This window comes from Procambarus clarkii, chromosome 2 (genome assembly GCF_040958095.1).
Source record: "Procambarus clarkii isolate CNS0578487 chromosome 2, FALCON_Pclarkii_2.0, whole genome shotgun sequence".
NCBI classification, from domain to species: domain Eukaryota; kingdom Metazoa; phylum Arthropoda; class Malacostraca; order Decapoda; family Cambaridae; genus Procambarus; species Procambarus clarkii.
In genome coordinates, this window is record NC_091151.1 from 44,337,983 (window position 1) to 44,357,696 (window position 19,714).

Below are 19,714 nucleotides of genomic sequence, written 5' to 3' on the forward strand. Positions count from 1 at the left end.
CAGGCGGGGACCCGAGATGGTAAGATCAGCGTAGTGTTTATGTCACGTCTTGGCCAGAGTGGTCGGAAGGTCCTGAAGGCTTCAGGAATAACTTGCCTGCTGTTTGAGTCTATGAGATCTCGTCTCTTGAAGTCTTGAGGTATCGTCTGTTGAAGGAGGTCCTGCTGCTGCCTGCTGCTGCTGCTGCCTGCTGCTGCTGCTGCCTGCTGTTGCTGGAGACTACCCATCGGTGGCTCTGCTAGGGTTCTGACTTCTGGTTTACCGAAGCCCTGGTATACTGAATTACAGAAACACTGGTCTACAGAAGCTTTGGTCACCCTAAGCTTGATATACACATGTTCTAGGGACTGTCACAAGCAACTCCCTACAGAAGTTGACCACAGGGCGGCTTTGGATAGTAGAATTCTCGAAACCGACTACAAGTAAACTACACATAAGTTGGTCTACCGAAGCACTTTTCCATCGTGCTGCATCCCTGAGCCATGAATATCTATCCACTCATTCTTCTCCTCGGTGAGTATTGCGTGTAATATATTGGTCAAAGGTGTATATAAAATCACGAAAATTAACACGTGATGAAAAATGTGACCGTGTCAGGCCACGGAGGAAGAATTGAAACAGGAATTTCCTTAAGTACTTTCGTAGTTATCATTCAGAAGAATGATTACATCCTTCTGATGATTACATCCTTTTGAAGATGCATTATTATATACGAAAGTACAGTACTTAAGGAAATTCCTGTTTCAATTCTTCCTTCTTGGTCTGACACTGTCTATATATATATATATATATATATATATATATATATATATATATATATATATATATATATATATAAAAGACTGGCTTCTTATAGCTCCAACATTCATCCCATGCTAAACTTTTCAGTACAATCCACTGTACCATTGCCTGTAAGAATCGTCCATGTCGCCTCTTACGATTCTCTCTTCCTGCTTGGTGAGGTCTCACTCTCTCGGGTATTCTTCGTAGCTCAGTATTCGTGAGTTTCGGAACGCGTCTTCAGGAAAATCTCTGAAATTTCTCCAGGTTTGCTTTGTGCTCTTCCATGTGGGGACTCTTCCCTGGGGCGCCATTTTCAATGTTTCCTTCAGGAGCCTGAAGGCTACACGAGGGGTAATGGAGCCTAATTACCCCTGGAGGAGGGGCAATTATCCGGCACTAAGGCAGTACGATTATATAGGACTTGGAAGGGGTATGAGGGCAAGGATCAGGGATGGGATTTAGGGAAGGAATGCTCCCCCCCCCCCCAACTACTTGGGCCATCAGGAATCGAACACCCGAACCATCAGGAATCGAACACCCGAACCATCAGGAATCGAACACCCGAACCATCAGGAATCGAACACCCGAACCATCAGGAATCGAACACCCGAACCATCAGGAATCGAACACCCGAACCATCAGGAATCGAACACCCGAATCGAACTTGCCCGAAACGCTATGCGTACTAGTGGCTTTAGGTATTGTATGTACTATCTCTATCTTTAAATCCAACATTATGTATGTAACTCAATGTATGTACCTTAACCTGAATTAAAAATCTAAATCTAAATCTAATTCTAACACCGACTTGCAAGAACGAGGCCGTCGCTGTACCAACCAGGCCCAGTGGTTGGACCGCACGAAAGTGTGCCAGTTTGCGTTCACCGCTGATGTTGTCGTGTAGATTGTTTCTCTGGTGACTGTCTTTGGCTTATGTCTACTAATACATCTTTTTTTTCCTTTTCTGACTCATCAGTTGCCTTTCTTATACTGTCTTATACTGTCCCTGTAGCCTCTTCATTCCTGTGTCAAATTAGATAACTTTGCATTTGCTTGGATTAAAGTCGAGCAGCCATTTCCTTAGGTGGTCCAGGTCCACTTGGAGCATACTGCAATCATATTCTGTTCTAATTCGTCTGGGTCATGTATCATCGGTACACAACGAGGAGCGTCCTTCCTCAGCTGTATTGTTGACATGAGAAAGACTCAGGGTTGTAGTACAGATCCCTCAGATCGTGTATTTCTACCCGCCACTCTTACTACAGCTCTGTTTCATGCCGGTTAGGTATTCTCTCACTCGGGCCCGTTCTCTTGATTTTCTCTTCGTAAAAAAATAAAGTAGTTTACCCCTAACCAAAAGTATCAGACCACACACTAGAAGGTGAAGGGACGACGACGTTTCGGTCCGTCCTGGACCATTCTCAAGTCGATACTTTAGCCACGATATTGTGACTCATCGCCTGCAAGTATCAGAACTTAGGGTATCAACCTATGCTACCTGATTGTATCCTCATTAGTTCCCGTGAAGCGTCATTAATGATACCTGGTTGATGGGGTTCTGGGAGTTCTTCTACTCCCCAAGCCCGGCCCGAGGCCAGACTTGACTTGTGAGAGTTTGGTCCACCAGGCTGTTGCTTGGAGCGGCCCGCAGACCCACATACCCGCCACAGCCCGGTTGGTCCGGCACTCCTTAAAGGAAACAATCTAGTTTCCTCTTGAAGATGTCCACGGTTGTTCCTGTAATATTTCTGATGCTCGCTGGTAGGACGTTGAACAACCGGGAACCTCTGATGTTCATACAGTGTTCTCTGATTGTGCCCATGGCACCTCTGCTCTTCACAGGTTCTATTCTGCATTTTCTTCCATGTCGTTAATGCTGTGTTTTTTAATTTCCATAAACCGCGACAATTTTTACGCCGACGTCGATTGCGTAAGTAATATAGTGCGTTCAATAAGAGGCCGTGAGAGTCATGCTCCAGCTTGTTGATCAAGCTTAACGCGCAGACTCCTCCTTTCTTGCCGTAGAACTCTATCAAGTTTGTCAAACATAACTTTCCCTTTAGTAAGCCTTTATTAAGCCTTTATTGAAGATTTGTCGCAACATTTGTTTATTCTGTGTTCCATTAGCGGTTTTCCTGATTAATTGATCCAAGACCTTACCAGGGTAGGCCTATACTTGCCAACCATATTGTTCTGTAGTATTGGATTATTTGTGTGTGTGTGTGTGTGTGTGTGTGTGTGTGTGTGTGTGTGTGTGTGTGTGTGTGTGTGTGTGTGTGTGTGTGTGTGTGTGTACTCACCTATTTGTACTCACCTATTTGTGCTTGCGGGGGTTGAACTTTGGCTCTTTGGTCCCGCCTCTCAACTGTCAATCAACTGGTGTATAGATTCCTGAGCCTACTGGGCTCTATCATATCTACATTTGAAACTGTGTATGGAGTCAGCCTCCACCACATCACTGCCTAATGCATTCCATCCGTTAACTACTCTGACACTGAAAAAGTTCCTTCTAACGTCTCTGTGGCTCATGTGAGTAATCAGTTTCCACCTGTATCCCCTTGTTCGCGTCCCATCAGTGTTGAATAGTTTGTCCTTGTTTACCCGGTCGATTCCCCTGAGGATTTTGTAGGTTGTGATCATGTCTCCCCTTACTCTTCTGTCTTCCAGTGTCGTAAGGTGCATTTCCCGCAGCCTTTCCTCGTAACTCATGCCTGTAACTCATTTCCCCGTAACTCATTTCCCCGTAACTCATGCCACCCACACACACACACACACACACACGTGTGTGTGTGTGTGCATATGAATGCCTGTTTTATTAGAGGGGGAAGGGGGGGGGGGTGTAGCAGGTGTGTGGCTGGGGTCTACATCAGTTACAGTGGAAAAACTCATATATTATGGACGACATCGATGCTTTCATCGTGAATGAACGAAGTCGGCTTTCTTAAAGACGGTGAGCTTCAAGATACACTATCTCTCCTATCGCTGCTATTGACGATAAGCACCCCACATTGTCTTTCAAAAATTCGATCGTCTCTGTCAAAGCTTATCTGTGTGTGTGTGTGTGTGTGTGTGTGTGTGTGTGTGTGTGTGTGTGTGTGTTTAGAGAGAGAGAGAGATGAGGGGATCATGTGCCCGGTAGTGTGCTGTGGTTGATTATGCAAGACTAAAGCAACATGCAGGAAGATAATCATCGATATCATGCAGGATAATCATGCAGGAAGATAATCATGCAGGATAATCATGCAGGAAGATAATCTGGAATATCATCGACTGGCTCATATGTCTATGGCACTCTAAATTATAAGTCACATCTCATGCGTTTTTTCCTCATTTAGGAAGGTCAACGAAAAAATTAACCCTTCGAAGTTCATTACACACTTTCAATATACCTGACTTGTTTCGGTAAATTACACCTTAGCATCATCAGAGGCAGAGAGGAAAGTGAATAACATCGGAGATAGAAGCTTCAATGGTACGCGAGTGTGATGAGATGTATAAACTACCAGTTCTTTCCTGCATTCGCTTGACTATGTATACTCAAAACCCACAGTCCCGGTTCGAGTCCCGTTTGATCCTGGGACTCGAAGCCCCCCCCTTCCCCGGGACCACGTTGAAACGAGTCAGAAACGCTACACTGTAACCGGTTTCAGTCCTCATATCTCCTCACAACACGTCCATTTGGCTCCTGCGTCACCCTAATACAAGTGAGTTTCTTACTTTCATCTGCTAGATTGACGAGGAACCTTAAGCGTTGCTCCGCTGCTCTTCACATTGTTGCCAACATGGTATAGTCTAGGGGGGGGGGGGGTATGATGATTTTGGCACCGCTTTCAGGTCTGGAGAAATTTTTGGAGTCAAAACGCTGAAGTCTGCTAGCTTTTGTAGGTCACAGGTCAGAAGCCAAATGAGCGTGTGGCTGTTTTTGGCTTCACAAAACAAGTTCCTGTTTAAAAAGCTTCAAAGTTAATTTTTTTATAGTATATTAGCTCATGTAATGTAATGTAATAATGCTCATGTAATGAGCTCCAGGACTAACAAATCTTTATAAGGAATAGCTAGTAAAGTGGTATTACTAGTGTGTACATCAGTGTACACACCAGTAGTATGCAGGCTCCATAATATGCATAATCAGTAAGCCCTGATTATGCAGGTTCGAACCCTAGTCGGGTCATAGAGTTCTTATTGCTGAGGATGGCTTGATACTGGACTCTGGCATTGATTGGCATCTCATGTCTGTCACACAAAGTTGCTAACGATGGCTCATTACGATAACGAGGCTGAAGATATGACGACCAAACCATACTTCACCACACCACTTGATAACGGTCCAGGATGGACCGAAACGTTGTCGTTTCTCCATTTTCTGATATGTGGTTTAGTCAATTTAAATTTGCTAATGTTCTCTAAGTTCATATCAAACTTTATAACGTGTTCTAGTTTTTTTTAGACAAATTTAGCATGAGACAAACAGCCTTTAGTAATATTTATTTACATACCAATAGCAACGTCCCAGAAGCGGTCGACACACTAGCAAGTGTAATCTACTTTTTCAGGTCATATATACCGAGAGATTCCTATGACAGATAAAGATTAAAGTAATCAAAATACACTTGAAGATTAGATACACGGTGGAGTGCGGTCTTAAAAATCCTGACGGTTTAAACATTAATCCTTAATAAATAAGCTACGTGTGTGTCTATGGTCAGTAGACCTCCATACTCTATAAGGGTCCACAGCTCTCTATAGAGTTTTTCAGTTCCCACCATAGGAGTTTTCTCGCTTTCCCTTGGTCCACTGTCGTCAATTTTCAACTCAGGGTTTGCAGACTTGATTCAAACTTGACTTGATGCCCAAGACTTGTCCTGTTCTATGGACCAGGTCCTTGTCTTATGTCGTGGGCTTTCTCACTGAAGTGCTGGGGGGATTCTAAGGGTCCCACTGGAGGGCTGGGGGTGGTTCTGAGGGTCTCACTGGAGGGCTGGTCTCTGGTTGAATATTCGTCTCACAAACGATTGGTTCTGGGTTCGGTTCCCGGACAGAGGGAAACGGTTGGATGCGCTTCCTTATACCCGATGCCTCGGTTCGCCTGGCAGGTAATAGGTATCTGGGAGTTAGTTGACTGTTGTGGGATGTATCCAAGGAAAGGTTAGTCGTTGACTTAGGGAGATATGGCTAAGCTTAATAGCCTTTTTGTTCCCGGCAAGGGAGACTATCACGGAGCGTTTCCAGACGTGTTTCACTATCATCGATCTCCCTCTAAATTATAATTTTTCTCCCTTACAGGAGCCCTCATCCCAGGGTCCAGAAGCTACTTCGGTAGCTTGTTTTTTCCGACGTACATCACCAACGTCAACCTCACCAACCACACCAGCCAGAACCACAGCAACCACCCCATTCAGACCTATACCGACCACCCCATTCAGAACTACACCGCCCAACATGGCCCCCTCCGCGGTAGTGATCAAGATAGCAGTGACGTCAAACCAAGTCAGACTCACAAACACGACCACGGTACTGCTGCAGCTGCAGGAGAAGAGCCCCTAGCGGCAGTGCCTGTGTATGTATACAACGCCAGCACCCTCGGCGCCAGTCCTCACTGCCCCATGCTGTATACACGGGTCGGTCACCGCTGTCTCGCCTTCTTCACCATCGCCAGGGTGAGTTACGCTGACCTTTGATAACCCGAGTCAGCGCCGCTCTGGTGTCCAGATTCACAGAGATATATTCTTACACTTTGTCATTTTATTTTAAAACTGCATTATACAAAATAGGTTACAATATTGGTTACATACAATGGGGTCATCCCAGCTGGATTGCTTGTGGGCCTTAGAAGGTGGTGATTGGAATTCTGGTCCTGCGAGAGACTCATGAACAATAAATACTGGACAGAAACCCCAAGGGGTGAGGCCTGAAGTGGGGATAAGAGAAGAATAGAGAGTGAGAGGAGTATATTGAGTTAAAAGTAGTGCCAGGGCTTAACCCAGCTGTTGACCTATTAACCATGATTGCCGTCACCGACGACAGGGGCACCAATCAAGCCCCGCCTACACATCAAAGACTTACCCTTTTCTACGCTCCCTTGTTCCAATCTCATGTTTTCATCAGTTTATATTGCACGATAACGGAGGAGCTTATCGAAGTGCTTTAATCCTATCCTGTCGACGGAGATGACCATAGTGTTAAGACCCATGCAAAAAGCTTCATTGGATAATACACTCTTTCGCAGGTGGCCCTGGGTTGATGGGATAACCTGTACTATTTTCCTTTGGTCTATCCTTTAGAGCGGTGTAGTTTTCTGTGAAGACGTCTGGTCTCTCAGAGAACGTACCATGGTTCAAGAAGGCCTGTGCAACTTTAACAATAATTTCCATCGGATCAGGACTACCGTGTAACGCTTTGGTTCTCGTAAACTGTTTAATTACTACACTATCGAGGTATGGAGGTAAGAGGATCAGATCCCATAAGCAAGGAGTTAGTCCTTGCCGGGGATCTGTCCTTGCCACAGTCCACTGGGCTCTGTGAACCCCAGTGGACTGTGCTAGGCTACAATAGCTTCAAGCTACGACTTGTGTCCCATCATAGTTCACACCAGGTCATAACTTTATCAGGTTACTGTGGGTCACAAGTCGTATGCTTATGACTCCAGGTCACATCCTTGCTAGAGAACAGACATTTTACTAAGACGCACAAATAATTTGCTAGTGTTGATCTCAAAGGGGCAAATACTAATCATCGACTCCTCACATATACTAGACCAAAAAATATATATTGACGACAATAATAAAACAGGTCAGTAAATATATTTCAATTAAAGGAACTCCTTATCTTTTGATCATTGTTGTCGTCACACAAGTGTTCCTGTTATTCAGTATCGGTAATGTATTTGATCTCATCACCATCACTGATTAGATCTGGAACTTTATTCAACCGCCAGCCTGAAACTACTGAATAGAACACGTGTTGCGTAAACATTCAGTGTTAGTAATTCATTCACCATCTCCTTGGCTCCTCAGGGTGAATAATCACTACAGGTGACTTAGTGTCATTATATGCTCGAAGTATTACTTCATTCATCACTCGTTGCAACCCGCCCTTTTAGAAATAATGTCGCTTTTCGCTCGTATGCGCGCTATGGCCAAAAATGGACGTAATTTGAAATGAAATCGGCTCTGTTGCCGCGTCGACTTATGTATGGTCCGAGCTGGGCCTAGCAATCTCCACTTGAAAAGAACGTTTGAAGTGGTGTGTTGCGCTGAGCGCCAGATATCTTCAAGTGCATTGAGAACAGCAATACTTCATGTTCGTAGGAGTAATCTCTTTCTATTTGTTAAATATGTTACGCTTTTTGTGTATTTAAACATAATTTTTTTTAATTATGAGATATACTAATCCTTGATTGATGAGGCGAGCATCCTTACCCTGGGTATTTCCTTGTTTAGAAAGCCATGACATGACATAGTTATCATAGATAAACACAGATAACACGGATCTTGCATCAATTTGAGCCATAGTGGGGAATGAATTAATTGTCAATATGCATTACATTGCAAGAGAGTTTTCAAGTCATAGACATTGGCATAGCAATGTATTATGAAATTATCACTCGTTTCAAGATGTCTGTCCTCTTGGACTGGTCGGTAGAGCGACGTCCTTGCTTCTGACTGGGTATGGGTTCGATCCCCGAAGGTTCAAGTGGTTGGGTACCGTTCCCTCACTCCGTTCAAATATCCCGTTCTGTTTGCTCATATCCTGTTCTCGTACCCCTTCCAAGCAGTGCACATCTCCTTATCAGGAGAGTACGACGGGCTTACCATATCCCGTGCTGCTTGGGAATTCTTGTTCCTAGTAGCTGAATCTAAAACAAAAACAACCCTTCCAAGAGATATATAATCATATCACTTCTATGATATATATCGCAGGCTTTCTCCTGCTAATTCTAACTTCCGTTTTTAGATGTTTATTATAGGCTTATAGGATTGTGTACTCCGTAGCCCCTACATTTTCCTGAAATTGAATCTGTATTCCATGCAAATACAATGTCTTGCAGGCGATGAGGCACAATAACGTGGCTAAAATATGTTGACCACACACTAGAAGGTGAAGGGACGACGACGTTTCGGCCCATCCTGGACCATTCTCAAGTTCTCAAAGACTTGAGAATGGTCCAGGACGGACCGAAACGTTGTCGTCCCTTCACCTTCTAGTGTGTGGTCTGGTCAACATACAATGTCTCGTTCTACAGGTCCCGTGGACTACCGCCAGGGAGTTTTGTCAGGGTATTTACGGCGACCTTCTCACCTTCAGTGACGTTCAACAATACACTGATCTGGTCGAATATCTCCAGGCTGCTGGTAAGCATCGGTTCCTCCGAGCAGTGAGAGTATGAGTGCCTGGGACCAGATTCACCAAAGTACTTACGCAGGCATTTACGAACCTGTACATCTTTTCTCAATCTTTGGCGGCTTTGTTTCCAATTATTAAACAGTTAATGAGCTCCGAAGCACCAGGAGGCTGTTTATAACAATAACAACAGTTAATTGGGAAGTTTTCATGCTTGTGAACTGTTTAATAAATGTAACCAAAGCCGTCAAAGATTGAGGAAAGATGTACACGTTCGTAAGTGCTTGCGTAAGTGCTTTCGTGAATCTGGACCCTGGTTCTTATAGTATATAGTTACATTTAACACCGACTGACCGACTGTAGGTTTGTCTCCAGGAGGTGAACTTGAAATCCTCACGGGTTCACCATAGCCCGTGCTACTTGGAACTTGTTCCAAGTAGCTGAATCTATAACAACAAAACAACTTGAAATCCTCTGGAATGGGATAAAAAAGGAAGTGTTCACCAACAATGAGGTATCATCTCAGCGCGCGCGCGCGCGCGCACACACACACACACACACATATATATATATATATATATATATATATATATATATATATATATATATATATATATATATATATATATATATATATATATATAATATGTTGTACCTAGTAACCAGAACGCAGTACTTGGCCTACTATGCAATGCCCGATTTGCCTAATAAGCCAAGTTTTCCTGAATTTATATATTTTTCTATTTTTTCTTATGAAATTATAGAGCTATCCATTTTATTATGTCTGAGTTAATTTTTTTTTTATTCCAGTTAAAACTAACGTAGATATATGACCGAACCTAATCTACCCTACCTAACCTAACCTAACCTAACCTACCTTAACCTAACCTAAACTTACATACCTAAGTCAATAATTATTGTTCCTAATATAATATAATAATATTAATTCAAATAAACTAATTGACCAAAAAAATTTGAAAAAAAATAAAATCACTCGGGCTATTAGGCAAATCGGGCCTTGCATAGTAGGCCGAGAAGTGCGTTCTGGCTACTAGGTATGACATATATATATATATATATATATATATATATATATATATATATATATATATATATATATATATATATATATATATATATATATATATATATGTGGAAACATTTTCCTGGGCATATTTATAATGTTTGGAAAAGTTTCATATAAACCTTTTTCTGATCATTTAATTACCACAACATGAAAAGATTTCTTGTTTTTTTTTAAATAAACATTCATCTGAAATGTTTCCTGTTCCACATTTACACACCAAAACATTTTCTCTAAACTTGTTAAACAGTTTAGAACAATTTCTCCTGAGTTGGTGAATATTAATAAATGTTTACCTTTCCTTATCAACGCTTTACTAAGACATTTCCCCTTGCCTCACAGAGCTGGGCGTGGAGCTGTGGGTGGGTGGGCGCGAGACGGTGGAGGGGCTCCACAGGTGGGTGTGGATGGACGGCACCCCCATGCCCATAGGCACCCCCTACTGGGCCATCAGGTGGGTTAAAATCGAAGCATTTAGAATTTCGTGTTGTCTGTCCTGGTGGCTATGTGTGTGGCGGCTTGATTTGTCGTTCCGTAAATCTCTCTCTCTCTCTCTCTCTCTCTCTCTCTCTCTCTCTCTCTCTCTCTCTCTCTCTCTCTCTCTCTCTCTCTCTCTCTCTCTCTCTCTCTCTCTCTCTCTCTCTCTTTCCCTCTCTCTCTTAGCCCTAATGGACCCTAGTCTTGATGAGATTATTTGAATCTATCTCTCTATATAAGGAACAGAATCTATCATATAACTATCATATAAAGAACAAATACCTATTGAAACTGAAAGTAAGAGCTGTTATCCTACCTCAGCTCATCTGAAGCCTGCCCCCTAGAGGCTCATTTACTTTATTAGAATCATTAGGAATAAACTTTATTTAAATCTTGGTAACATTTACATAAGGAACAGGATGAACTGGTAACCAACTGTGTGCCAGAGCCTTTATGTGGTCAGTTGACCTGATCTCCCGCGTATCAACCTGTTGAGCGAACAAGTTCCAGATGCGAGTCAGCCTGGGAATGAATGACCGCTGATGGAGTGATGTTCTTAAGAAAGGCTCTTCCAGCATGAGACTGTTGAAGGTTGAGAGCCTAGTGTTACGAGTGCCAAGTACTGGTTGTCCACGGAGTTGGGTCAGGGGGAAAATTTCGAGAATGTTGGCCTTGTAAATAGCAGTAAGTCCATCAATGTCACGACGGTGCTGCACGCCCTGAGGTTCAGACCATTCCCACCAGATTTGGTCAAGCACTAAAGATGCTTTGTCCAAGCACTTCTCCACTTTGTCCAAGCACTTCTCCACTTTGTCCAAAATTCTGATGAACGATGGAGAGCAAGTAATCCAGGTGAGGGATGCATACTCAAGATAGGAGTGAACTTAGGCTTCATGTAAGGTTTGGCAGCCCCTATTGTCAAGAAAATGTGAGATGTGCTAAAAGCTATAAGTTTCCTAGCTGCCTTGTGGGCTAGGTTAAGCACGTGGCTTTTCATTGTCATTGAAGAGTCAAACTTCAAGTCCAAATATGTAAATTTCTTCTCTGAACTACTCTGGGGATTCTGCCACCCATATGCAAGCCTGCCCGATTTTCAATATGTAGTCTAGTTATCATCATCGTCTGTGTTTTCTCAGCCGCAAATGTAACCTGCTATCTCCTTACCCCAGGTAATAATCGCTTAAAGTTTGTGATTGATGACCCTTGTAGCCGTTGGCATTTGTCTCTCTTATTGTCCTCTTAGTGTCACTCACGCGCTTCTCACCCACAGATCGACAACCACCTCAGTACTTGGTCGCAAAATCAACACCTACACCCAGGCGCCTTTCTGCCAAGTCCGCAGCCCCAGTGTGGAAAAGGATCAGAACGGCAGGTAAGGAGATTAAGACAAGATGAGACGCTTGAGAGTTTTGGGATGAAGTATAATAGCATTTAGGATGACATATGGAAGTATTACGTAGAGGATAATGAACGTGTACATCACAGATGCGCTGCCATGTCGCCCAAATACTATTACTACCTGACGGACGAGGACTGCAAGGACTGGAAGAGCCCCGTGTGCGTCCTGAGGGAGGGGGTGCAGGTGATGGTGGTTGCAGGAGGCAGCCAGGTCACGTATCCGGACATCTTCCTGCCCACGCAGGACCCAACTATCATCACCGCCTCCACCATCCAGCAGGGGGCGAGTCTCTCTTCATCCTCCCCACCGACGCCCTCTCCATCCTCCTCTTCCCCACCAACTCTCTCTCCACCCTCCTCTTCCCCACCAACTCTCTCTCCATCCTCCTCTTCCCATCCTCCGACTCCCACCTCGACCTCCAAAGAGGCTTTGGAAGGTTCAGGAGATGAGGTGACCCAAAGCAACAAGCACCTTACTGATGACTCCAGCGAGGAGGACGACGACGATGAAGGCTCTGCGACGTGGCCAGACTTCTTAGATGACATCTTCTTAGAGTTTTAGATCACCTTAAATTGGGATCAGTCTGATCTCATACATATTTTTTCTCGTACAAGGCCGCTTATTATTATTATTTAATTACGGACTCATTTGTTTAGTAGAAATAGTGTCCTATACTTGGATAGGTTACAATGCGATTGGCATTTTTTTAATAGAAATGTGAATAATGAAAACTATTTCGATTGTATACATAAAGGATACTATAACATGTAACTTATTTCGTGGAGGAAGAACAGAATTTAGATTTGCAGCTAAATCTGCCTTTCCCTCTATATTAGAGATAACCAATAGTTCTCAATCTGTCATTGTGTGACATACAGAACCTGTTATCAGTCGTGAGGCATATTTGGGTCCTGTTATCAGTAGTGAGGCATATGTGGGTCCTGTTATCAGTAGTGTGACTTATGTGAATCCCATTATAAGAACTGTCACCTGTGTTGTCATAATTATATAATATGCTTTCGTGTCAATGGGGGTCAATAGTCTATCAACTATTGATACCAGCAGCATTTAAGGGGGTTTCTAATTTATATAGTAACATTTGTGTTGAAAATTTGTAGAATGCAACTTGTCCTCTCGAATATTACAATGCATTTTGACAAGAAAATTCCCAACGGATACAATAGAATGTACTATAAATCACAGCTGCTTACAGAAGTTCACGTTTTCTATGCGTGGGTCCTTGATTAGGTTAGACTCGGACAATTTAGTACATCATTTTTCTGTCCGTTGTGACAACTCGAGAGGACGGGCTGGATATTAATAGATATAACTCGTATATGTAGCAGGTATGGGCGCATGTGTATGTGTGCAGCAGTTGTGTATATGTGTGTGCAGTAGTTATGTATATATATGTATGTGTGCAGCAGTTGTGCACACAAAGAGTCCTCGAGGTTGGTAAGGCACTCGCCTGGCGTTTCACGAGCACTTTGTCCTGGGTTCGTATCCTGGCCAGGGAGGATTAACTGGGCGCAAATCCTTAACTGTAACCTCTGTTTAACCCAACAGTGAAATGTGTACCTGGTTGCTAAACGATTTAGTGAGTCGTATTTCGGGGAATATTGGATTAAGGATTTACCCGAAACGTGCTAGTGGCTGTACAGGAATGTAAGAACTCTTGTATATATAAATACATAAAAAATAAATAAATGGCTGTATACAATAATTATGTATACATGTATGTGTGAAAATATCTGCTATTTAACAAATGAATTTATTACAATTCTGTTTTCATGTCATATTTTCTTTACACACACACACACACACACACACACACACACACACACACACACACACACACACACATCTTCATTCTCTGAATCTTATATATATATATATATATCGATAAACTGTTACTCTGATCGTCCTGTTTTCTTTTCACACTCTTAAAGCCTCGTGGGTAAACTCTGGTAAAATTATGCTGTTCACTTTTTAACCATTTTTGATGACACCATTTTCGTTACCACTAGTTTGTACAGAAGAGAAGATGGGGAATAAAAGAATAATAATTCAAAATAATTAAATTAGTGTTTATTGCACTGAAAATTATGGCTATAATCTGGTCTGGATATATACATTTGGATATACACTAATAGCTTGATTAAACAACACAAGTATCTGAATATATACTTTTAAAGATGCCATCTTGATCACATGTATATATATATACACCAACAGGTATATATAGTTTGTATAGTCAGAATATATACCAACAGGTAACTATTCTGCTTTTCGCTGAATATACACAAAGAGTTTACTTAACTTGTGAACTACGCTCAGAAATTAAAGTATTCTTGCTGGTTGGTCACTAAGCTTTTGATTGTGGTGGCCTTAAAAACCTTCCAGAGGTTGATAGGTCATAAATTAATTTCAACACCACACCCATCTAGTATACAGGCAATGAATGTTTTTTATAAGGGATATATATATATATATATATGTACATTGTGTATACTGTACTTAAAAATGGCCATTTTTAAACAGGTTTACTTTTTATATACACCGGGAGTGTTTTCTCCCTAAAATATATACAAAGAATAGTTTATATATATATATATATATATATATATATATATATATATATATATATATATATATATATATATATATATATATAAATATATATATATAATTACAATAATAATGACAATAATTTATAATGCCCAGTATCGCTTCCTGGTGTGTGAATAAGGCAGGGACCGAATGGGAACTGAAGAAAATAATAAAAGGTGGAGAAGAAGCCATATGTTTGTACTCTTGGCTGCCCCTGCGTAACTTGCTTGCTACCTGCAGGGAAGGTCTTTTTGGTATCCCTGTTAGCAGACAATTAAATATATCATCAAGAATATTGGTACGATTCAGGTAACTCTGATCTCGTTACCTAACAAACACATACACTCACTGTTTTCTAGCACTCACTAATTGTTTTCTATATTTATCTCTGTGTGTCTGTATATATGTCTCACTTTCAATCAATCACAAACTCAATCGTTCCCTGGCGTTTGTACCAATGGCTCTCAAAATGACTATAGTCACCCCGACATTATAAATCTTCAACGTTTTCTTTGATGCTCAGCGTCGTGTGGTGGATGTGTAGGCGAGCATCATTCACGAGGATGGACTACGACATGTTTATATGGTGTGTGTGTGTTGAAACACCTAGTGATCTGCGAGACCATATTAAACCCGGGGGGAACCATTCACACTTAAAACATTCACGTAACGACCCCTAGGAAGAAAACTGCAAGAAATCGAATAATGTCCAGTTCCGACAATCAGCTGAGGTAAGTGTTTAAGCCAGTTCAGTGGGGAGTAGAATGGCAATCGAAGTAGTTTAGGATTTCTTCGATTTTTTTTGTTTATGTATGGGTTCTGATTGGCCAGAAAGTTATATGAGGCTTCATAAGTAATCCAAACACAGCCGACTGTAGTCTAGGCCTTAGTGTTGGATCCGGACACTGAACACACACACATAATCCAGGGCTGATGTTTGGTTGTACGTAAGTGCTGTGTTTATCGGATTAACTATCAAGTGGTTTGTTTACATGTGAGAGGCGGTGGGAATTTGCAACACATTGGGTACATTTTTTTAATTGAAAATCAATGTCTGCTTTCTACATACCCTTTATGTGAAGAAAGTTGGAATTAATATTCATTTGTAGTGTTTGTTGAGTCTATAGAGACTTAATTGTAAGGTCATGACACATCTAGAAGGCGCCCGCCCTGAGACATGTAAGGTTATGACCCCTCTAGAAGGAATCGGAATGGTATGAAGGTATTGTCAATACATGCTTTCTCACTGGAGGGCTGGGGGGATTCTGAGGGTCTCACTGGAGGGCTGGGGGGATTCTGAGGGTCTCACTGGAGGGCTGGGGGGATTCTGAGGGTCTCACTGGAGGGCTGGGGGGATTCTGAGGGTCTCACTGGAGGGTTGGGGGGATTCTGAGGGTCTCACAGGAGGGCTGGGGGGATTCTGAGGGTCTCACTGGAGGGCTGGGGGGATTCTGAGGGTCTCACTGGAGGGTTGGGGGGATTCTAAGGGTCTCACTAGAGGGCTGGGGGGGGATTCTGAGGGCCTCACTGGAGGGCTGGGGGGGATTCTAAGGGTCTTGCTAGAGGGCTGGGGGGATTCTGAGGGTCTCACTGGAGGGCTGGGGGGATTCTGAGGATCTCACTGGAGGGTTGGGGGGATTCTGAGGGTCTCACTAGAGGGCTGGGGGGGATTCTAAGGGTCTCACTAGAGAGCTGGGGGGATTCTGAGGGTCTCACTGGAGGGCTGGGGGGATTCTGAGGGTCTCACTGAAGGGCTGGGGGGATTCTGAGGGTCTCACTAGAGGGCTGGAGGGGATTCTGAGGATCTCACTGGAGGGTTGGGGGGATTCTGAGGGCCTCACTGAAGGGTTGGGGGGATTCTTAGGGTCTCACTGGAGGGCTGGGGGGATTCTTAGGGTCTCACTGGAGGGCTGGGGGGATTCTTAGTGTCTCACTGGAGGGCTGGGGGAATTCTTAGGGTCTCGCTGGAGGGCTGGGGGGATTCTTAGGGTCTCACTGGAGGGCTGGGGGGATTCTAAGGGGGTCTCACTGTCTGAGGAGCGTCCCTCAACCCGTTCTCTCCCCTTAAACGTCGCCATTTTTACGCAATGGACAAATCCTTTAAAAATGCGACGCATTAGCAGCAATTAAAGCACAGTAATATTGACGTTTTCTATGCATCAGCTTCGCTAGGTTAGGTGGGTTGCTTGGGTTTATACGTTTTGGGTTATGCAAAACGGTTGCAATTTTTACGGAGTGTAAAGTTGAGAGAACGAGGTGAAGTGTTTGCCATGGTGGTGATGAATCAGTTGTGTGGTACAGTAAAGTCCAGGTTCTGTCTTTCCTGGAAACGTAAGATTCAGGTTCTGTGTTTCCTGTTAATGTAAGATTCAGGTTCTGTGTTTTTTGGAAACGTAAGATTCAGGTTCTGTGTTTCCTGGAAACTAAGATTCAGGTTCTGTGTTTCCTGGAAACGTAAGATTCAGGTTCTGTGTTTCCTGGAAACTAAGATTCAGGTTCTGTGTTTCCTGGAAACGTAAGATTCAGGTTCTGTGTTTCCTGTTAATGTAAGATTCAGGTTTTGTGTTTCCTGGAAACGTAAGGTTCAGGTTCTGTGTTTCCATGAGACCAAGCTGTCCTGTACATGTTATGCAACCGGAGTTCCTGTCAGTGAACCAACAGTGTTCACGGACTCTAGACGTTTCTTGCTCAATTATCCTGTATAATTGAGCATAAGTCTTCTCGCAAGATGCATCACCTTCACATCGACGTGAACATGAATCAAGAGCGTTTCATCTTTAATGTAATCGACAGGTCGTAGCGAACGTGAGAAACAATCCCTTAAGGGAAGAGTCACCTTCACTGACTTTATTCTTAAATCGGGTTACTAGGAAAATGAAGCGTAATTCTCAGGTCACTTTCGCCGAGGAGCGAGAGGAAGTGAGGCAGGTCATTGTCCTTGATTGGGCGTGGGGTGGAGTACAGAGCTCCTGCGTCTGGTTGGTATTAAAGTACATTTCTCGCTATTACAGGGCCTCTCTCTCGCTATAAGAGAGTCTGAAGCATTATCGACGCCGTCCGACCCAATTTACCGAAGAATATTGTATTTCTGAGAATGTGGAAACGATAAAATCAAAATTAGTAACATCTTATTCAAGAATCGTGCAAAAAGATCTATCACTAAGTGCATCTTAGTTTAGCAGATACAACATTGACATAAATGACAACTGTCACTAGTGAATCCTTACTGGGGTGATTTTTTATTAGTTTCTAAAGTCAACGTTCAATTCGACGCGAGTTTGGTAAACAATTTATAGCTTTATGTAGTTTAAGTTGCTTAAAGAAAGTTTAGATATCTGACATTTGGGTCATGCTCTCCTTAGTTTACATTTAGGTGCTCTCAAGGGCAATAACTCGCCCCACTTCCTACACTTGTCATGCGCTCCTACAACACTACAGACAAAAATACAGGTCAATGAACAAATCCACAAGGGCCTGTGACGAGGATTCGAACCTACGTATGTGAGCATCCCAGACGCTGCCTTAATCGACTGAGCTACGACAAGGTTAAAAGAGTCAGCGTCTGGGATGCTTAGTGACGTAGGTTCGAATCCTCGTCACGGCCCTTGTGGATTTGTTCATTGATGAATCACGTTATTGTGATTTCTGTGTGTAAAAAATACGGGTGATTTCAGTGAACTACAGATTCGCAGTGGCCACACGTGCAGTGTCAGTAACTACGGAAACGAAGTCTTTCTCTCGAGTCATTCAACACATTCATTCACAGAGGAGGAGTTACTCTGGCCAGTTTAAAAGTCTCGCGGTGGGAATGGCACTCTAAGAGTCCATTGAAGCAATACAGAATCACTACGAAAAACCTATGGCTACTATACATACAGTCTACTCTCTTGTTTACTACTGTAAAAGGCTGTACAGTCAGTTGGAAAGGGGATACAAATTATTCTATTTACATCTATGAAGAATCTAGAAGTTGAAGGTAATGCCATGGGAGTCCCACAGTGATTACAGCTTTAGGTATTCCTCCCGGGAGAGCCCCGGCACATTTCACACCTAAAGCAACTCTAAAAGCTCATAGAACATTTGTAAATGCATATAGAGTTTCCTCTGAGCTCCTGGGTTATCCAGTGAGGACTTCAGAAGTGTCCAAGAGCTTAGAGGATCTATGAGAATATTATAAAGGTTCTCTTTATGCATTGTATTGGCACAATATATAAACCAATATACTCCTTGTTATTTCGTTTATAGAAATGGCCAAAGAACGTTTATTAAACTTGTCAAAAGGACCAGCTTTTAAAACCAGCTGACAGTCACCGGGAGAATCCTAAAGAGCTTAAGAGCTTTCGTTAACGTGCTGGCTTGGGGAAGGAGGAGGAGGAGGAAGAGTAGATGTCGGGTAGACGGGGGTAGATGGTGAGTGCAGGGGAGAAGACTGTACGTGGGCGGTAGCATGCGAGTGGTGGTGGGTGCCACAAGACATGCCCATGAAGAGGTTCTGGTAGTACCTCCAGGGCGAGGTCATACACATGGCCTTGGTCCGGGGACACGGGTACTGCTTCAGGCACTCCACGAACTCCCGGTCACACTCGCACAGCTGGTGGCCGCAGCTGGTCACCGCGCCCCCCTCGCCCCTCGTCGTCACTGTAACGTAGAAGCACAGACGGTCATGACACGTGGAAATATTTGTGGACAGAGAATTGTCCGGTGTTAATAACTTCACACCACAAAAATGGGCAAACTTGTTGACCAGACCACACACTAGAAGGTGAAGGGACGACGACGTTTCGGTCCGTCCTGGACCATTTCAAGTCGATTGAGAATCGACTTGAGAATGGTCCAGGACGGACCGAAACGTCGTCGAACCATCACCTTATAGTGTGTGGTCTGGTCAACATACTTTAGCCACCTTATTGTGACTCATCGCCTGCATAGGCAAACTTGACTTAGCAGGCAAAATAGTGTTTAAAAAAATATTTCTACCCAAGATACAGCCTAATGACCAATCCCAAATACAATACGCTGGG

General features: G+C 43.1%; 2 protein-coding genes across 2 annotated transcripts in view; one reads left to right on the top strand and one right to left on the bottom strand.

Moving 5' to 3' along the window:
• The first annotated feature begins 18 nt into the window (after positions 1–18).
• Positions 19–14,164, top strand: LOC123762274 (uncharacterized). The gene is made up of 6 exons (XM_045748696.2): positions 19–513; positions 6,067–6,440; positions 9,026–9,134; positions 10,550–10,661; positions 11,955–12,056; positions 12,170–14,164. The coding sequence occupies exons 1-6, from the start codon at positions 483–485 to the stop codon at positions 12,642–12,644; spliced, it is 1,203 nt and encodes a 400-aa protein (XP_045604652.2). The 5' UTR covers positions 19–482; the 3' UTR covers positions 12,645–14,164.
• The window catches only part of LOC123762416 (uncharacterized), a 61,309-nt gene continuing 55,751 nt past the window's right edge, over positions 14,157–19,714 (bottom strand). Inside the window, exon 4 of the mRNA XM_069325000.1 lies at positions 14,157–19,331. Coding sequence (XP_069181101.1) covers positions 19,024–19,331 — 308 coding nt within the window. The 3' untranslated portion in view covers positions 14,157–19,023. The remainder of the gene's footprint in view (positions 19,332–19,714) is intronic.